The 20,705-nt window shown below is 41.9% G+C and overlaps 1 protein-coding gene and 1 pseudogene across 4 annotated transcripts in view; one reads left to right on the plus strand and one right to left on the minus strand.

Moving 5' to 3' along the window:
- Positions 1–2,304, minus strand: part of Etv6 (ETS variant transcription factor 6) — a 217,539-nt gene extending 215,235 nt beyond the window's left edge. For 3 of the 4 annotated variants that reach the window (XM_021259176.2, XM_004845875.3, XM_087214089.1), the window contains exon 1: positions 2,039–2,300. Coding sequence is in view for 3 of the 4 variants with exons in the window: in XM_004845875.3 (XP_004845932.1) it covers positions 2,039–2,071 (33 nt within the window). In the remaining variant the exon portion in view is untranslated. Of the gene's footprint in view, positions 1–2,038 lie in introns of all 4 variants that reach the window. The other variant, XM_087214091.1, reaches the window with a different exon arrangement.
- An 8,478-nt stretch (positions 2,305–10,782) lies between these two features.
- Positions 10,783–10,844, plus strand: LOC147827510 (U6 spliceosomal RNA; annotated as a pseudogene).
- The last annotated feature ends 9,861 nt before the right edge of the window (positions 10,845–20,705 follow it).

The following is a 20,705-nucleotide window of genomic DNA, read 5'->3' on the forward strand; positions in this document are numbered from 1 at the left end:
AGATAAGAGTGCTACTTTCATGACTGATGAGGAATACAAATAGATTTTAATTACACAGAAATATGTAGTTATGAGAAGAGCCATCCAAAAAGAACTGAGGGGCTGGTATAGAACTCAGAAAGTGAAATGTCTGCCTAGCATGAGGAAGGCCATGGGTTCTATACACATAAACACACACACACACACAAAGACTGAGAGTGCAAGCAATAAGAAAACAATGATATGCAAATTATAGATGCAATTCTTATGTCACATTTAGGAAAGTGTCTGTTTGGGTTTGTGATTGGTTCTGTGTATGTGTGTAAAGAATGGAACTGCTGTGTTCTTTTTCCACTTGAGTACAATGAAACAAACCATTCAGCAGCACTTCTGCCTCCAGCACATAACCATCAGCCCATCAGGACAGTGGGCTGAGCCGAAGAGATACGAGAAGTCACAAGAACAGATTGCCGCTTGTTGTTTTCACCCTTAAGTTACTGCGCCGCGTTTGGTCCAGATTTTCCTAATGTTGGGTTCATTGCTATCAATTTACTGATTTACTACCCTATTATTCAGTTACCTCTGTTTTTGTTATAAAGTGTCACATAAATTAGATTATCTATACCACAGGATTTTTCCTGAACTCAATACAGAATTTAATTCACATTACACCAAAAAAAAAAATTGGTTTTTAAGTCCCTAAGTTCTTAAGCATGGCACTCGCCTCACACTTACCCCAGAAGTTCCACGGGGCATTTCCACGGGGCAAATACAAAGAAACCCTACCCACCTTCTGAGTTCACGCTGGCCTTACTGCAAACCCTTAACCATCTTTCCTGATAGGAAACACTGAGATCTGATTCTAATTATGAAAATTTAGTAGGCAAGTGCGGTAAAATACTGCCTTTCTCCTACATAGATCCTACTTGAAAAGCCGTGTCAAACAGGAAAGATTTTTCTAACTCCCCACAGAGAAGGAAAACAGGTTCTATGTCCCTTGTTTCTTCAGAGTCCATCCAAGAAACACATATTACACAGGCCAAAGCAAAAGCAAACTTCAGCAGCTTCAGCCTCTCACGGAAGCAGAAACTTCCACCTAGGTCCTGATGCCACCGAGACATAAGTGCAAGATGAACGCATGGATGGGAAAAATAATTGGAGGAGATACACAAATCATCTCGCCTCTCAATGGTGGCAAACTTTACATTAACTTTTTAGTATAAAATATACATATATATATATATATATATATATGCACACACAAATACTGGGAAGCCGAGTTCTGTACTGTGTTCGGAAATATCCACCCTGCACTTCCAATACTGCAAAACACGGCCAGAGAGCAGACTGCTGCTCTTAAGATCCCCTCTATGCACTGTCAAACAGAGAAGGTCATTTTGCCTGGTCACTTCTTTTCCTCCCTGCATCACAGGAGTTTTCTACTTAGTGACTGCTCAACTTTCATATGCACTAAAGTAAAATAGCTATTCGGCAACTTTATTCACCTTGGTTTAAAAAAAAAAAATCATTGTGCAATGGCCAGGAAAAACTGACACTAAGACCGTGTCTCCGACTGCAAATGCAACTACAATGGGGGGGGGGGGGGGGCGCCTGTGTGATCAAACCCAGGGAGTCCTTTTTTAAAAAAAGAAAGGATTACCTCCTCAGTAGGGGCTGGAGAACTTGTTCCTAAGGAGACCACCCCTTGGGAACAAAAGTTACCTTTCGGTCACATGTTGGGTGTAGGAACGGAGAGCAGGGCTTTTTTTAAGCGCACTAATTACGGGGGTGTCTTGCAGATCCGGAGACAACCCGGACTCCGGCTAGCCGACTGTGACGGGCATTTCATTGTCGAGAAGAGAGGGGGTGGGGGGCGCGGAGCCGGCCCGGCGGGGAGTGGGGGGGGGGGCGGTAAGGTTACGCGAAAGGGTCCAGCCGCGGCCGCGAGCTGCATCTCCCGCTCGCGCCCCCAGTAAAGCGCTGCGAGCCGAGGCAGCGGCCGCTAGGAGCACAGCCCCGCGACTGCCCGACCCCCGAGGGCAGAGGAGCAGATCTTTACCTTAATGCTACACTGAGCAGGAGTCTCAGACATGTCTCACAGCGAGAGGGATCAGGAAGTTCTCAGTTTTTTTCCACTTTCCTTTCCTCTCCCCAACCCAGAAGCGCTCCACGGGCAGCCGGACGTGGTCATTTAAGAAGTTTGCGGCAGCTCGTCCCGGCAGGCGCCGGGTGGGCAGCGCTGGCGGCGGGGTCCGCGGGGTCTGCGGCGACCCGGGAGCAGCCGGCCGGCCTCTCTCTCCTCCCACCCGGCCGGCGCCCGCCCCGCCTCCGCCTCCGCCTCCGCCTCCGCCTCGCCTCGCCTCGCCCCGCTGCGCGCTCGCTCGCGCTCGCTCGCGCTCTCGAATGTTTTCCTTCCTGGAAGAGAGAAACTGAAAGGCAGAACCGAGAAAGCTCTTCGCTCGCGGATCTTGAGAGTTTCAGTGCAGAAACTGACGTGAATTCCCAGCACCGGGCTCTGCCTCTTAAAGGAGCCACCAGGAAATCCAGCTCGGGTTACAGCCGGGCCCCGCGAAACCCGAGCGGGGGAGGGGCGGGCGGGGAGCGGGGCGCAGCCGCCGCCCGCAGGGGTCGCCGCGCCGAGCTCGCCGGCCGGCCGCAGGAAGGCGCCCTTCGCGGGCAGTACAGGGGCCCCACAAGCCGCCGCACAGGTCTGCACCCTCCTCCCGCCGGCCCTGCCCCCGCCTCTCAGACGCTCCGAAGGGCACGCGGGCTTTTAATTGTTTTTGTTCCCTGCGCGCAGAACAGCGAGCTGGGAAGGGGCGTTCCGGGAAAGACGCGGACCCCGAAGGAGGAAATAAAACAATGGCCTTTGTTCCGCGCCCCGACTGCTGCCTCTTTAAGAGAATCCACCAGGAAGTGGGAGCTCGGGTTACCGGCTGCACCGGGGAACGTGGGGAGCGGGCGCCCGAGCGCGACGCCGAGACGAGACAAAGCCGGGGCGGGCGGGGGTGGGGGCACCCGAAAAGGAAGGCTGCTGGGCGGTGACAGGCGGCCGGGTCCCTTCCCCGATCCCTCTCCCGCGCGCGTCCAAATCCACTGCCCACTTAAAGCGACAGCGGCCGCTGCCGACCGAAGTAGGTGACCCGGTGACTGGACCGCAAAGTTGGCCGGACGCAGCCCCGCGGGCTGCACCCCGCCCGGCACGCTCGCTGGGAGCGAGGCCGAACACTGGGAACGTTACAGTTGTGTCTGATTGACGTAGGCAGGGTTCATGAGTGGGTGGACGATGTGCAGGTAAATTTGCTGTAGCTCTCCCCTGCCACGGTGGTGCATTACACGCGTGGGCGACCGTGTGTTCTCTGCACCAGGCCGGGACGCAGTCCCAGATCCTGTTCGGCCGTGGATTTGTCCTGCCCACTTCCCTGCCTTTCTCTGCATTATAAAACGCGTCCAGCCTGTTACAAACAGGACTTTTGCTCCCGCACTCGTCATAACAGTCTGAACCAAAATGTATTAATCAAGATGTTTGGGAGTGGGAAAACTCCCTCCTCTTGGGCGAGCCGCCAGTTTCTGTCACCTGGTAGTCCCCATCTCCCCAACACATCTGTCTCGCCAGACCAATTCCTCCGCCTTTGACCTCTCCCGCAGTTATTTCATCCACCTTTGTTCCTTTGAACAAGTATCTGCAGACATTGGTTCTGATGCCCCTTTACTGAGTTAAATGTCTTGATCTCTGACAATTCACTCTAAACTTCTACAAAATGGGGTGGAGGGATAGCACCTATCTAAAAAGAGTCAAATATCAAATGAGAAAATATGCATAGCAGTTTTGTTCATGGGCTGCATTCCAAGACTTCCAGTGGACGCCTGAAACATAGACAGTGCTGAACCCTCTGTATCGTTTTCTCATATACATACGTATGACAAAGTTTATACGTTGGGCACAGTCACGGAGTAATAAGAGCTAATAAAACAATTATAGTATACTGTAATAAAAGTTATTTAACAGTTATGAATTGTTTATTTCTGAAATTTTCCATTTGATATTTTCTGTCCATGCTTGATGGTGGGTAACAAACTTGGGACAAGGGGACTACTGTACAAAGTGCTTCCTTAACAAGGCCACAGACTTTGTGTTCAGTTTAACCTGAGGACTAAATTAACTTTCAATTTCCATTCCAGCTCCTCTTTACTTTCTCTAAGTGATTCGCCTAAGTAGCAGGTAGAGTGTGGTTTCCCAAACAAAATACAGCCAGTGTGGAGGTGCACTTCTATAATGCCAGCACTCAGGAGGCTGAGACAGAAGGATGGCCAGGAGTTTGAAGCCAGCCTCGACTGCCTAGTGAGTTCAAGGCCGGAGTGAACTGCATAACAAGACTGTGTCTCAGGAAAATAAAACAAAACAAAAGTAAAGAACAAAACAGACAAAAGAGCAAAGACATAGGCATTGCTGAGGGACAGAAGGTAGTAAGGAAATAGGAATGAGAAAACTGGGAAATGTAGGGATCCTAGTAGCCAAAGTGATTAGAAATAAACTCAAAGGGTTTCCATGGATTTCTTTTCAAAGTACTGACTTCTTTCAAGTCAGGCATAATGAAGCTTTAGAAATCCTGTAAGTTTGAGGCCAGCCTGGTCTACATAGTGAGTTCAAGGCCAGCTTGAACAACAGTGAGATCCTGTCTCTAAAAACAAAAAATAAAAATTAAATAAAAAATACACAGTAGCAGATGTAGCAACAACTGTGTTTAGATCAGGGATTTATAATCTCTAGAAAGGGCCTGATAGCGAATATTTTAGGTCTTGTCTGCCAAGGGGCAAAACTGAGACTATTATATAGTTATTATAAAATTCAAAGTATAATAAAATGACAATACAGATCTAATAATGAAGGAATGGAATTCCTTTGGGGGAAATAACATTCCACTTACTTGGGGTTCAAAGTAAGTCTTCTCTATCAAAATGGACTGCAAACGTTCATTCTGATATTTGATGAGATTGCACATATTTCATTTTTGAAAATGTCTTTCTTCCCAGATATTGCCTCATATTGATATGCATCTATGGACATATGATTTCATTTGTGCATATTTAGTGCTTAGAAGGCATTTCTAAACTTCTATTAGAATTCTATAAATTCTCTGGCCATGTCCCCTTTAGCATGCCATTACATTGCAGATTAGTCACCTGCAGTTGGAGGTTAGGTGGAAGTTCCTCAACTGCACAGTTAAGTAGATTTTAAATATGGAAATTCCCCTTGGACTTGCGTTAAAATCCAACAAGCACTGTTAGGACCATAGTTCGAGTTCAAAAAAATATAACTGCTGCGAATTTGTGTTGGGATGGAGATCACACTTCTTGTTTTAGCTGCTGACAGCATAGGAAGTCTGTAAAGCAGCTCAATGTTATTTGTGATTGAAGCAATGTTAGTTATGTCAAAATGATCTCACCACAATAGAAGTTTTACTTAAACACTCTAGTTTGCCATGTAGCTTTAGGTTGAATTCACAAAGAAACAGTATCAATTCTGTAGCAAAAGCCAATTTCCCAACCAAAGAGCATTCAGTAACAGCAGGCACATTTTCTTGCCTGTGTGTTTGTGTGTGTGCTAATATTGTTGACTGTGTGGCAAAAATTTATGCACAAGTACAGTAGATAATGAATTAAATATTTTCCTCCAAAAACAGATACGTATCTTCTACCAGGCCACTTGCGTTGGGGCTGAGTCAATATGATGTACAGTTGAGCTGGGCTTGGGCTTTGTTAACAGCTTTGGTTTAATTTAATTTACCACTAGCCTCAATTATTTCAAAGATGAGATCAGGATTTTTCATATACGCAGATATTATCTTAGGGCTCTTACTAGCTTTTTTGCCCTGGTTGACTTGGCTTCAGGGAGATTCTGCTCTCACCATTCCCCCCAGTCTTTCTTAAGTGAAGACCTGGAGCGCTGGGATTTTTGCCCCTCTACAAATCCTTCTTACCTAAAAAGCCAGTGTACCTCTGAGAGTTTCTCTCAGCTGTTCTTCACCGCCCTTGTTTTTGTGGTCCGGCCGGCCCAGCAGCTACTGAGTATCAGTGGGAAATAACTGGGAGGTCATACGGTTTAGCTCTGTGCTGCAGCTTCTCTGGCTCTAACCTGTCACATCAGCCTACACACTGCCATTTAAGTTTGTTTAAATTAGGCTGATTTCTCATTATCAAGTATGGTGGATTCTTCCCCCTTCCACTTCAGTCAGGGGTGAGGTCCACTTTAGAATCTGTAGTGCTACGAAGGATGATCACACTCTGAAGTTTGGTTCACTTTAGGTCTCACTGTGCTCTCATTTCTTTGATGGTTTTCTTTGTTTAAAAACTGTAATTATGTAGATTACCTGGTTTGTTCTGGGTGTTAGGGAGTGAATTATGGTCTCTTTTGAGTTTCTACCTACAAACAGGATGAGGAAACTTCATCTCTAATCATTATTCTCCAAAGGAGTGATGGAGAGGGGCAGAGTGGAAAGCAGTGTACATTTAAGAATATACAGCCGGGGATTTAGCTCAGTGGTTCTGCCACCTGCCTCACAAGTGGAAGGTCCCCAGTTCGATCCCCGGTACCAAAAAGAAAAGAAAAGAAAAAAAAAAAAAAAAAATATATATATATATATATATACACACACATGTGGAAGTAGATGTGTTTAATTGGAAAGCATAGCCACTATTATAATTTAATGTTATATTGGAAAAATGAAAATAATAACATTTTAAACACTACAAACTAAATAATAAGCATTATCTGTACCAAACCATAAATTCCTCAATTTAATGGGTATGCCTCTTTTTTCTTTTTCATATTTTATTTTATAAGTGCATGTTAGTATTACATGATGGTGGAATTTATTCTGGGAAGTTGGTATATGCACTTAACATATCTTAAGGGCATGCTTCTTTAAGAAGGGTCTGTCATAGCTGCTGGCAAAGGAAAGGAGAAATGCTATGCTTATCCAAATAAGACAGGATTTTAAAATTCTGAGACTCAGTTCCCTAAACCACGCTATATTATTTGTTTCCTTTTTTTATATTGTCAAGATGCAATTGCAGAAGAACGAAAGTGTGTGGTTCCCGCCTTTGTGTGTGTTTCTCTGACTTCGTGTTTTGATTGGCAGAGTAAACGAACTACAATATAGGGTAGGCAGTAGAGAAGAGAAGATGGATAAAAAGTGGCTGAGGTTGAGAACAAGCTAGAGCTGAAGATCATGAGCTAGAGGCCAGGAGGGTGGGCTAAATCCCAGGTCTGTTCTCATTGCCTCAGACTTTGATGGTCTAGGTGTCCGAACAATCTGAGGCCCTTTGTCTTGGGCCTCAGACCTTCTCCAGGAGCTGCAGAAACTGAAGAAGGGTGCTGCTGATGAGAAGCCACAGCCTCACACCAGTGGGGAAGCCAACGTAAGTGACTGTGCGAACTACAAATGTCTGCTGCTTCACTGCTACCCTCTAAATCACACAAGACACTCTGACTGACCCTGACTGGAAAGGTAGAAGGCAGAGAATTCTGGGAACATAGATCAAGCCAGCCAAGTTGTCACACTACAGAATCACTTCATGTGTTAATCAGATTTGCATCAACCCACTTTTTTTTAGAGTTTTTCAGGACCTTTTTTTTGCATCTAGCCTTCAAACTATTGTTTTCCGTGTTGCTCCTTTCTATGGCTTCCTCATCTTCCTTATTAATACCACTATATTATCCGCCTCCAAATGAATGAATTGCAAAACAATTTTTGGTACATTGTTTTCCTTTATGCCATAAGATTACCTGTTCCCAAATAATTTTGTTTTATTCCCAGAGTCCCTTCTTTCTTTCCAGCCAGTCGTCTTTCCAGAAGCAGTAACTCTCCAGTTTGGATTATTGCCATTTTCCCTTTTTCTACCACCAACCTTCTGTAGTTCATCTATTATCAGTACTGAATCATTTCTGTTAAAATCCTATATTAGAGTTCTCCAAAGAAACAACAAAAAAGTGGGATATACATAGAGAGAGATGTGAGTAAGAGGTGATCATTACTGAATTGGCTCACAGAGTATGGAAACCAAGATATGCCAATGACAAGCTGGAAAACTAAGAGAGCAGTGGTGTAATTGAGACCCAGTCAGAAGGTCTGAGAACCAGGCAAGCCAGTAGTGTGAGTTTCAGTCCAAAGCCTGAGAACCTTGAGCTCTAATGTCTAATAGCAAAGGAAGATGATGTTCCAGCTCAGGAAGAGAAAGAATTTGCCCTTCCTCCATTTTTTTTTCTATGTAGGGCCTTGATGCAGGGCATAGTACTCTCATTGGTGAGGGGAGAATCTTCTATACTCAGTCAGCTAATATTTTTTGGCACAGCTTCACAGACACACCCAAAAATAATGTTTTATCAGTTATCTGGGTATTGTTTAGCCCAGTCAGGTTGACATATAAAATTAACTATCATAAACCCCTCAATATATTACTTCCATTTCTATCTTTCAACCTTGTCCTATATTATACAAAGCTCTGTATACACTCAAACTCAATCTATATACTCAAACCGTGAAACTTTTTGTTTTTCTGTCAAGTAGTACCTGAAAATCACCTCTTTCATAATCCATCTCATATTCCTATAAATAGAAAGTATTCAAAAGATACAGAGTTAATACGCTGGAGTGAATTCATTGTGTAAGAACGGCTCAGCCACCCACTAATTATAACCTGGGAGGGTTCAGAAGACATTCCTTTCATCAGAGCTTTAAGAATTGCATTATTGAAGCAAATGCCAGCATCCTTGTAGAGTTCTGTAGTGGCCATTCTCTGTGAACCACTGATACTGCCATGAACCAGCTTTCCTCTGTTCACTGGGGAGGGTGGACACTGGAGTGACAGGCAGCACATGACATAATTCAACTGTCTGAGTGGCCAGGGACAAAGGGAACATGGTTGGCACAATGGATGGCAGAACTAAAGTGATCATGAGAATCACTTGTTTGTACTATTGGCTAATTTATTCTTCTATCATTAGGACTGAAATAAATGGAGTCTCCTAAAGTCTTACTTAATTTGTATGCACAAAAATCCTCTTAAATCTGAAATAAAGAAGTCTGACTTAAATCCACAACACCCAGCCCTGAATCTTCAAATTTTTCCCAGACTTGATCCAGTTCATAGATGCAGAACCCTTTGAATTAAAGTGAGGCCAGGGCTCTTAGAGAAAAATGCAGTTATATCGCAACAAAGAAAACTTTAAATCTTCTGCCTACCCTTCTCCAAATGTACCTATGTCCACTTACCAGTGTGTGCATTTGTGGGAGGGGAAGAAATCAGAAGTGGGAGAATTATGGCACATTAGCTCTGAACTGACATAGATTCCTAGAAATCCAATCATCAGTGTGCGGCGGTCAAGAGTAGGCCCTTAACAAGTCAGGGACTGTCTGGAGCTTTGGCTCAACCCACTGTGGGCTGGGTGGGTATCTGAATTCAGTCTGTGATTAATTTCCTAGTTCTGAAATGCAGAGTTGGAATGTTCATCTTCAGAAAATGGTAGAATCCCCAAATTATGAAGAGAGGACTTTTATGATAAAAAAAAAAAAGCCAGGAAAAAGTCCCTTATTTTGTATCTGCCAAAGTAATAACGCAAAGGCAGTATAGAATTTTTGAAGGGACTGCAGAGAATAGTGCTACTGCAAAGGTTTTAAAGGATGGACTGAAAGGATTCAGTGAAAAGATTCATGTGGCAGGGCCAACAATACATCTTCACTATCCTATCTCAAACCTTATCAACTGGCCAGCCTTCTACTATAATCTGATCTGAAAAATCATCGATTACCTCTCCATGCCACAAGGTACCGCTCAAGTCATTTCCAGTGATCACATCTTGTTGACTGGCCATAATGAGCAGGAAGTAGCGAATAACCAGAGAATGCGGAATACATTTCACAAAAGCTCAGGAGCCTCCCACCTCAGGGACTGCCTCCTCTTGTTCTGGGGACATGGTGGAGATGTATCCCCGAAGAACAAGTCGGTGTATCTAGTCCTTCCTGCCCGAAGGAAAGAAGCACAGCATCTAGCTGGGTTTCCAATCTTGAGTGGGGCCTCAGAGAAATCTCTTCAGGTCCAAACTCCAGGCCAGCTCCTAAGACCCTTGCCCCCTTTGAGCCAGGAGATTCACTGACATTTAAAATGTCTATGACAAATAAGGATTCTGTATGAGGCCCTTGGAAAGACCCTGTAGGTCAGTGATGGCAAACATTTTAAAGACGAATGCCCAAACTATTACCCAAAACCCACTTATTTATTGCAATGTGCAACACTGAATTCTGAAGTTTTAGTTTAGAAATAACAACTCATACATTATCATCTTTTGTCTTAAAAAAAAAACAAACATGCATGCTATAGGTTCACCTCCACTGCTATAGGTGAATTACAGGACAAACCCTTAGGATTTTGGAGCAAAGCTATGCCATTTTCTAAAGTTAGCTGTTCACTCTCTTGGTTTAAAATAGCTTCTGGGGCCGGGGATTTAGCTCAGTTGTTCCAGCACCTGCCTCGCTAGCGCAAGGTCTGGAGTTCAACCCCTGGTACCCTAAAATAAAATAAAATAAAATAAAATAGCTTCTGATTTGTTACTGGACTCAAGAAAACACTGATTTTTTTTTTTTTTTGGTACTGGGGATCAAACTCGGGACCTTGAGCTTGCAAGGCAGGTGCCAGAACCCCTGAGCTAAATCCCTGGCCCCAAAACACTGAATTTTTGACTACTGGGAAAAAGTCTTAACTTTTTGACTTAAGCCCAAACCACCCACTAAGACCCAGTCATTTGTGCTTGCTTCGGCAGCACATATACTGAAATTGGACCAATATAGAGAAGATTAGCAAGACCCAATCATTTGACCCTTTAAGCCATACGGCAGCCATGCAAAGCAGCACTGTACCTGGAGTGGATGTAATGTGTGCAAGACTGGGCCTTAACAACCTCAAAATTACAAATAAGGTGCTTGAGCTACTGGCTCAGATCCCTATTAAAATACTTCCTCTTGTTGTCAATACCTTGGGCCTCATAGGACATTCTGTACGACTGCTTTACTGAGGAATAGACAGTTCAGGCCTGTTACAAATGGTTGTCAGGGCATTTGTAAATGCTAGCACCATCTAAAAGCAGACCTAGGGGCTGGGATGTAGCTCAGTGGTGCCACACCTGCCTTGTAAGCGCAAGGTCCTGAGTTCAGTACTGCTAAATAAATAAATAAATAAATAAATAAATAAATAAAAGCAGACTTAAGAGTACCCTAAGGGACAGTGCTTAAGGGATATCCTTCCAGTGGGCAGAATTGGATATAAATTTACCTTTCCTGTGTACAGTGCTTTTGAAAAAACAAAACAAAAACTACCCTGAGAGGACAATGGGATGGCCCTTTGGATGCCCAGCTGTGGTGCCAACTGGATGGTAACATTTTGCAAGGGGAGAATGTTTTCCAGGAGGAAAGATGTGCACTCAGTAAGCAACCACCTTTTGATGCATTTTCCTCAAGTCAATGAATCAGGGGAAGGAAATGGGATTGGGTCCTCTTAGATTACTAACTCTAATGGTTCCCTGGCGAAAGTTGGACTCCAGCTCTCTCAAGTTGTGCTATTGTTTTAGAGGTCTTGGTTCTCAATGTGCTTATACTGGGCACACAGCAACAGTTCCATTAATCTGGAAGCTGAGGCTGCAGACTGGCCACTTTGATCTTCTTGTGCTGCTGAACCTACTAGCACAAAGGTGGCTTACTGTGCTATCTAGTGTGTTTGATTCTACTTCTGTTGGGGAAATTGGGTTGCTACTATGCTGTGGGGCAAGGAAGAGGATCTCTGGAATTGAGCAAATCCTCTGGGGACACTTTCATATACCTATGAAAATTAGTTCAAAGAAAACTACAATCACACAATGCAGGAAGACTAAATAGTACAAACCCTTCAGGAATGTAGCTTTGGCTCAACCTCTAGGAATGATAAGGTGCTGGCTGGAGCAGACAATACTAAGTGGATGGTGAAAAAAGGAAATTATAAGTTATGGGTCCAATTGCAGGAATGAGGTTTGTGTATACCCATGTTTCTAGCAGCACAGCTCATAATAGCTAAATCTGAGAAATGACCCATATGTCCATGTTATGGCTCATGTCTAGATGTCCCCTGAAAACCTTATGCAGTCATAGGAGGGGTTTTTCAGAGGTGGCTGAATCTAGAGTGTGTGGTGTTGGAATTGATTCATGGATCTAGGATCAAGGGCACTAGGATTAAGAGTGTGAGTGCTGCCCACCCTAAGTAGCCTGGCTAAGACAAAGGAAAGAGTTGTGGTCCTCCCTTGCTTGTTTTGCTACTTTCTGCCCACCATGAACTGTTTCTCTGCTGCAATCCTCATCTGACGTCCACCCTGCCTTGTAGCCAGCCAATTATGGACTGAAACCACTACAAACTGTGAGCTAAATAAACCTTTCCTCCTTTAACTTTGGGTGTCAGGTATTTTGTCCCAGCAATAAGAAAAGTAACTAATGCTGCGCAAGCACAAAGAACCGAGTTCAATCCCCGATACCAAAAAAGAAAAGTAACTAAGATAGTCCTTCAACAGATGAATGGATAAAGAAAATATGGTATATATACACACTGGAGTACTTACTACTAAGACATAAAGATGGAAAAATGTATGTCATTTGTTGGAAAATGGAGGCAGCTTGAGACCATAATGTAAATGAAATAAATCAGACACAGGTTAAATATCACATGGTTTCTCTTATATGAGAAATGCAAAGTATAAATAATTTAATGAGCAAAATAAAAGCTAGAAACAGGGATGTAGACCTTTTGCAGATGAGAAGGGGGTGAAGGGATGGATGGAGATGGGAGAGAGGAGATGAAAAGGGGAAGTAAAAAGGATTAAAATGCAATATGTATATGAACAAATTCCCCAATATGAATGTATCCATTGTTTCAGAAACACATACTAATAAAATAATAATAAAATGTGCCTAGCAAATAAATAAATGATTAGCGCTGTTTTGGCTTTTAATCTACCTGCAACTAATTTTTAATGTGACGTGAAGTGGTGGTGAAACTTATGATTACCTCTGTAAATTTATCTGTAAGCACATGTACGGTGAAAGAAAAAGAAATGAAGAGGGTAGTAAATATGAGAGTTTTTTATTAGCACATGCTTGCAGTACATAATGTTTACATTTCTTGTGTGGAGTTGGTACATGTACATAACACATCTTAATTCCTTTTTTATTCCCTTTTAATTTTATATGAATATATTCATATATGTGCATGTCCGTATGCACATATCACTTTTTTTCTCAGTTAAATGTTAACTATCTATTATAATTTAAGTTACTGGATATCAAAAAAGGAAGTGAGAGTCAGCTAAAAGGTAAATAGACATGAGCCAAAGATGGATTTTATTTCCCTGTCCTTAGGGGAGGAAGGATGCAAGCCTTTTGGGTGTATGAAAGATAGTTAACATCTTGTTAAGTGAAAGCATGATTTTGCTATTATCATTATTGGAAAGTCATTAAAAGAGGTTGTGTGGTTGCCAAATTGAGAAAAGAAGCTCACACTAAATTATTCTGCTATCATGCAGGGTTCCCTTTCCGTTATGGTTCTGAATGAGAGTTGGCCAAAAGAGGAGCCTGCATGAAATCTGGAAGGCAGAGGAAAAGCAGTGGCTTGCAGAAGTTTGTGGCAGTCAGGTATAATGATGCATAGATGCAGGGGTCCCTGTGGATCCAAGCTTGTCCTCACTCTCCCTCAATTCCACGTTCAGCCCACAGCTTCCCTTTCACCTCTCTAACCGTTCCCTCTTCATGATCTCACTTGATCAACTGGATATGATTGGCCTCTTGGGTTTCCTTGTATGTTTCAGCTTGTCCGTCTGTGCCAGTATTGCCACTGATTGACTTTTGACTGCTCAGTGGGATAGTTCATGTAGAGAAGGCAAGATAAATGCTTGATTCTTTTCTCTTTATTTGAATAGATTCCTATCATCTTCCAAGATGACGTCTAACTTTTGTCTCCCAAGTGTATCTAAACACAGAGATTTAAACATATTTGAACTGCTTCAATGGTTTGCAATTTATGTTCTTATTAATTGGCCATTATTGATCACCTCTCAAATTCTAATGTATATATTATATATGGAGAAAGTTGTTATACAATATTCTCAAATTATCATAATTATCAAATTATCAAAATTTCTTCTCTTTCTCATGCATTATTTAAAGTTCAGTTTCCTTTAAAATTTTCAATTGTGTATTGCAAACATATACAACAAAAGGGAAAGGGATCAAGGGATGAGTAGAGGGGAGAGAGGGAAGGCAGAGGGGAGGAAAAAACGAATTAAGATGTGTTATGTTCATGTCCCAACTTCCTACAAGGTATGTAAACATTATGTACTGTACACATGTACTAATAAGCTAAAAAAGTTTTTCAAGAGTGTGGGATCATTTATTTTTATTGACTTCATATTTAGTTGCATGATGTTTCAGAGATTGTTGTTTGATACCAGTATTTTGAAATTTTTCTGGAATACCTTATGTTCAGTAGTCAACAAACATGCTATAAAGGGCCAGATAGTTAATATTTTAAGCTTTGGAAGCCATATTCTCTCTTCACCTTACCAGTTTTTACTTTGTATAACTTGATGCTATTTCCTTACATACATATAAGTTTAGAATTTTATATCTTGGTGAATTGAGCTTTTAAAAATTTATTATGAATGTTCCTTTTTTACACCTAACAATTTTCAGTCTTAACATCGGTTTTTCTCTGATAAAACAACAGCTACAGGCCGGAGATTTAGCTCAGTGGTTTCGCCACCTGCTGTGCAAGTGCAAGGACCTGAGTTCCATCTCCAGTACCAAAAAAATAAATAAAAATAAAAATAAAAACAGCTACATCAGCTTTCCTTGGTTATATTTGTCCATTATATCCATTTCTTGTCTTCTTCTTTTACTTAGGGCCTTCTTCTTTTTTTTTTTTTGGTACTAGGGATTGAACTCGGGACCTTGTGCTTGCGAGGCAGGCCACAGCACCACTGAGCTAAATCCCCAGCCCACATAGGGCCTTCTGAACTTCATATAACTACCAAGAAATCCATCCTGGCACTACCTGCTTTTTGACTTATGTGTGTCATAAGTCATATATTATGACTATACATAGATTTATTTGGACTTTATATCATATCATTTTTAAATTTTGATCTGTTCCACATTTTCTTATATTTCTCTATTCTCTTCTTATGACAGAGAGAGTAATGATCAACAAGCATTCCTTGTCCTGCCCTCTGTGAACGTTTGTACTTTAGGGAGGCAACATCAGAACTCTTGGGCAATAGGAAGGAGGGTGTCATCTGTCACTAGCGCTCCAAGGCCAGGAAGGGTTGGTTTGAATTCTCCATGTGTTCTTTTATCCTGTCGCAAAAACTTACAATGTGCCAGATGGGAAAGCCTTCATCCATCAAGTCCTTCAACATGGAGCAGAGTCTCCTACCAGCCTGTGTCACTATGCAGCAAGAGGAAGAAATACTGCACATTTTGTTTATAGGATGTCAGTGAGATAATGAACCTAATTCATCCTCACAGCATAAAGTAGCCTATTGTGAGTAACACATTATCATGAAATCTTCTGCATGGTTACTTTTTGTGTGTGTGATACCGGGGATTGAACTCAGGTCCTTGCACTTGCAAGGCAGGCAGCAGAACCACTGAGCTAAATCCCCAACCCCTGTATGGTTACATATTTTATCTTTAATTTCTTTTTCCTTTTTCCCTTTGTTTTGGAACATGTTTTGTCTAATTCTGTTTCCTTTGTGGTTGCGGGGGCCAGGATAGGATAGGGGGGAAACTGAGTTGGAGATTTCTATTCCTGCTTGTGAGCTTAAAGTGTTTATTTTAGAGTTTTGGGGGTTTTGAGGTAAAGTCTCACCATACAGTCCAGCTGGCCTTAAACTCACTATGGCCTCAAATTCACAGTGATCCTCCTGCCTCAGCCTCCCAAGTGCTGGGATTATAAGCATCACCACCATGCCCAGTTTGTAAGCTCAATGTGGCCTACAAATATGTTTTACTCAGGATCTGACTTGTTATTTACCTTGTCAGTTCCTTCAGAGTGTCTGGTACACTGCTCTGGTGGATATGGAATCCTTTCACCTTTTTCTTGCAAATACACAGATGCCAACACTGGTCTCCCAACACATACAAGTGCATAGTCTCTAAGTCAAATGCTTTGGCCAGATGTTTTTCTGATTTCAGATATTTTGGATTTAGCAAGGTGACATAGAATACTTCTAAAGCAATCATTTAAATAATTTAGCAACCAAATGTGTGACTATTCAGAACAAATAGGGTAAATACAAATAATTAAATATCTCCTAGTGGTTTACATCAGGTACTGCCACCAAATTAGTTAGGAAAAAAACCTTGTTTTTCATAATTTTCTGGAATTACAGGTAAAGACATAATTATCTGTATTTCTTTAAATAATCTACAAATTAACTGATGAACTTATTGATTTGTAACTTACAGTCTAGTCATAATGTTAAATCTGGTCACTTTAATGGAACTTCATGTTTTCTAGCCTCTTTAGCAGCAATGCATTTCCTATTGGCTTTTGCTATCGATATCAAAGTCATTAGATGGAGATCACTTATGGACTGAGGGTAGAGCTCAGGAGTAGAGTGCTTATCTAGCATGTAAGAGGCCCTGGGTTCCAGCCCCAGCACCACACACACACACTCAGGCAGAGTTAAGATGGCAGTCCATTTCTCATGACTTAGTTTCAGCATTATGTTTACTGATTATAAAATTTAATTTTGAACACAAAATTTTAAAGATATTTATTTCACAAACATTTTTTCATAGCAGGTCATTTAGAACAATAAAAATATTAAGTATGTTATGGAGCAGAAAATCATGGGGAATGTCAAGTATATTACAGACTTTTAGAACTTTTGCAGGAATTGTAGAGGTCTCTTATTCTAACCTATCCACTATGAGAATCCTATCCTAAAGACCTCCCAGTGAATAATTACTGCTGTCTTCTAAACACTTGAGCTCAATACTATTTAGGGGAGCCTCAACATTTTTTAATTGCTACCTAATAGTTAAGTAGTTTTTCCTGATATTCAGTTGCTTACTACTCTTAACCATCAATCTACCTAGGGACACCCCCCCACACACACACACAAACACACAAACACATGCATCTTATTTTTTCCAAGTTAAGTATACTTAGTTCCCTCAAAATACAATCGGATGGAACTGTTTAAATCTGCAATGTCAGAACTAATATTCAAAAGTGGAGGTGATACAAGAACTCACTATAAGAAAGAATTTTCTAAATTGAGGTTTCCAGTAATAAAGCACCAGGACAAGCTGAGAAAACAAATGATTGTCAAGGTTGACAGTTCTCAGCATAAATTAATATCCACAAGTCCACGCTGATAGAATTGAGTAAATAAATAATTGGAGGAAGGGGACGCTCTTCACTGATTCTGACTAATGTAGAAGAAATGATGGGATGAAAAAAATCACTGGCAAACACCATGGTGATAATGGTTCAAGACAAGAACCATCAGTAGACACTAAAACCGAGGGTAGAGTGTGATGTGAGACAGAAAATCCACTGAGCAGAGAAACCTCCCATGAAGGTGTTGGTGATGACAAAGGGAACAACAGTAACACCACAGTGGAGGTCCCTTTAGCCAAGTGGTCATTGCTGGGAATGAAACGTGCATGAGGTGCCCCTGACAAGCTCTGGAGACAGATGGCATCATTTCTTGCCCAAAATGCATAACCTGAATCTAATCATGACAAAACATCAGACAGACCCAAACTGAGGGATATTCTGCAAATTAACTGCCAGTATTTATCAAAAGTGTTGCAGCCATAAAAGACAAACTGAAGAATTGTTACAGGCCAGAGGAGAAAAGGAGATGAGGGGACTCGATGCCCTGTGGAGTCCGGAACCAGGAAGGGATCTGGGACAGTCTTGAAAGGTGAGCAAGGATCTGCAGACCAGTCACTAATGTAGCAGAGTTGACTTCCGGTTTAACTCTGGACTAAGGCTAAATAAGAAATTGTTTGAGGAAGCCAAGTACACAAACTTGTCCTTCTTTTGTAATTTTTTGGAAGTCTGAAATTTTTCTGAAATAAAAAATTTTTAAAAGCAGAATATGCATTTCTAGAGTGAGGAATATCTCATTTTTGGTGGTAATAGACAGAGCATGAGCCATTTATCTGAAGAAATTTCTGCCATGGTGTAAAGACCTAGCTTGTTGACGTGTAGGTTCCTCCTCAGTTCCACAATTTCATGATTCTTTGATTTCAAATGGTTGGGCAATGATGAAACAAAGCTTCTTTTCCAGTCTTCTTCCTTTTTTCCCTTAGTGAATATTAATCTCACACTAAATCATGCTTCCTAAAACAAGATGTGAGCTTTTTTGTTTTTTGGTTTTTTTGGGTTTTTTGGTGCTGGGGATCGAACTCGGGTCCTTGAGCTTGTGGGACGGGCAGTGGCACCACTGAGCTAAATCCCTGGCCCCATGCAAGCTTTTCATTCTCTGTTGTTGTTGTTGTTGTTGTTGTTGTTGTTGAAGAAGTGAACACATTATTTGCTTCTTGGTCAGTTTGAATTTAACAGTCAAATTTTACAAAATTCCCAGGAAAGGTGCCAAATATTGATTTGGTGGTTGCCAGATAAAATTCATGATTTGTGCTATCTGTAATACGGTACCTTATTATAAAAGTCAAATTGGATTTAAAAGAGTTCTCTAAGGGCCGGGGATTTAGTTCAGTGGTTCCAGTGCCTGCCTCGCAAGCACAAGGACCCGAGTTTGATCCCCGGTACCATAAATAAATAAAGAGTTCTTTAAAATACTTTGAGTTGGTTTAAAAATGATCCTGTGGCTATTATTGAGAAGGACTATTTTCTTGTATGATACAATATTACTTTGTTGTCAGAAACACTGTTATCAAAGGCAAATGATATAGGATGCTTAAAACTGCATGGAAAAACATCACAGAGGGTAAGAGACTGCTACACATAAATCTCATTAGCCCTAAATAAAATATTATAAAAATCTTATATGACATGATCTGGACTGGTATTGGTTGACAGTTAATTAATTGAAAAAAGTTGATTAAAACAGCACACACATATCTTAAACCTGCCATTTTACCTTAAAGCATCTTAAATTCTTTGCTGTAGTGCCAAAGATTTTAAAATATACGTATCTTATTTTAATTTTGTTTTCAGCAAGGGTCTGCAGATTATAGTGACTTATCTTTCTTTCATAACCTAGACCCATAATTCCTGGCCTGATTTCTAACTTGAGTTTCTGTAAAGTGAGTGAAGCCCCTCAAAACAAATACAAAGCAATTACACTGTAGAAACTTACACTTCACATTTTTCTTTTGCTAACTTTCTATAGCTGGCCCCCTCCCACAACTAAATCAACAGTTATTTCTAGTACGTCCCCTTTTCCAATCTTTGCAGAGCATTGAATTTAGTTTTTGCAGTGTTTAGGGTGGAGTATCAATTTGATTGGCCTTGGGATCCACCCCGGGACTGGTGGAGCGTGCTCTTGGATGTGTCTGGGGGGCCATGAGGTGTGGCCTAGGGTCTTTGTCTGGCCCTCTCCTGCACTGTTCTCCTGCTTTGCTTCCCAGTTACCATGAACTAAGCAGCTTCGCTCCACTACGCCCTTCCAACATGAGGTTTCTACCTTGGAGCCAGCAACCAGAGACTGAATCCCCTTAAAAAGTAAAGCAAACTAAGCCTCTTCTCTACACTGTGGGTGCTGGGCGTCATGTACAGCCATAGGAAGGCTGAGTGATACAGTTTTCTAATAAACTATAACCTTTTTAAAAATACTATTTCATCAGTTATTCAATAGTTAATTAATTTGGACAATTAAAATAACAAGTATAACTGGTAAAAACCAGTCTGAGAATGAATAGGACTGCTTGATATACCTAGAACATACTGGAGGGAGTGGAGATGCTCCGGGCACGGTAGCGAGTTGCCTGCCAACTGCCGAAATGGGTGTGTATGGACTTGTAAGTGTATTTCACAGAGGGAATCAGAAGCACGTGTTAATCCAGAGAGGGGGCTAAGAGGAGTGTTTGTAAGAAAACCACTGTCGTGTCAGATGTGCCCCGATATCCAGGTTGAGGATTCCTAGCGTGGCTGCAGCTAGCTCACAGGTGTCTGTGTGAGTTAAAGGAAGGTGCTCTCTAGCACAGAATCTGGTGAAGGAAACATGGGCTGGTCAGTTTCTACTCTCCAGTTCTGAGGATGCTACTTGGGCTTGGCCTTCCATGTAGGACGCCGCCTGCATAGCCCTGGCTCCTGGGGCAGGAGACAGATATGACTGGGGGAGGAGAAAAGAGCTGGTCTGTACTTCTGCCTGAAAAGATGGAGCAGAGAACCAGAAAGGCCATGAGAGAACTGATCTCTTTTGGTACCAGGGATTGAACTTGGGACCTTGCATTTGCAAGGCAAGTGCCAGAACTACTGAGCTAAATCCCCGGCCCCTAGAGAACTGATCTCTAGTCCTGGAAGAAACTTCCTATTTCCAGAGGTCTATATATGCACATTTCATGACAGTTAGAGACTGTTTTGTCCACTGAACCAGCAGACTGTCTTTCCTGAGGGAGAAAGTCCTTAGCACACAGCCCAGGGTAGCCTCTATTAATTTCACACAGATTCCT

This window comes from Heterocephalus glaber, unplaced genomic scaffold (assembly GCF_053883595.1).
Source record: "Heterocephalus glaber isolate CG9 unplaced genomic scaffold, H.glaber_assembly_v1.0 deba00001444, whole genome shotgun sequence".
NCBI lineage: Eukaryota > Metazoa > Chordata > Mammalia > Rodentia > Bathyergidae > Heterocephalus > Heterocephalus glaber.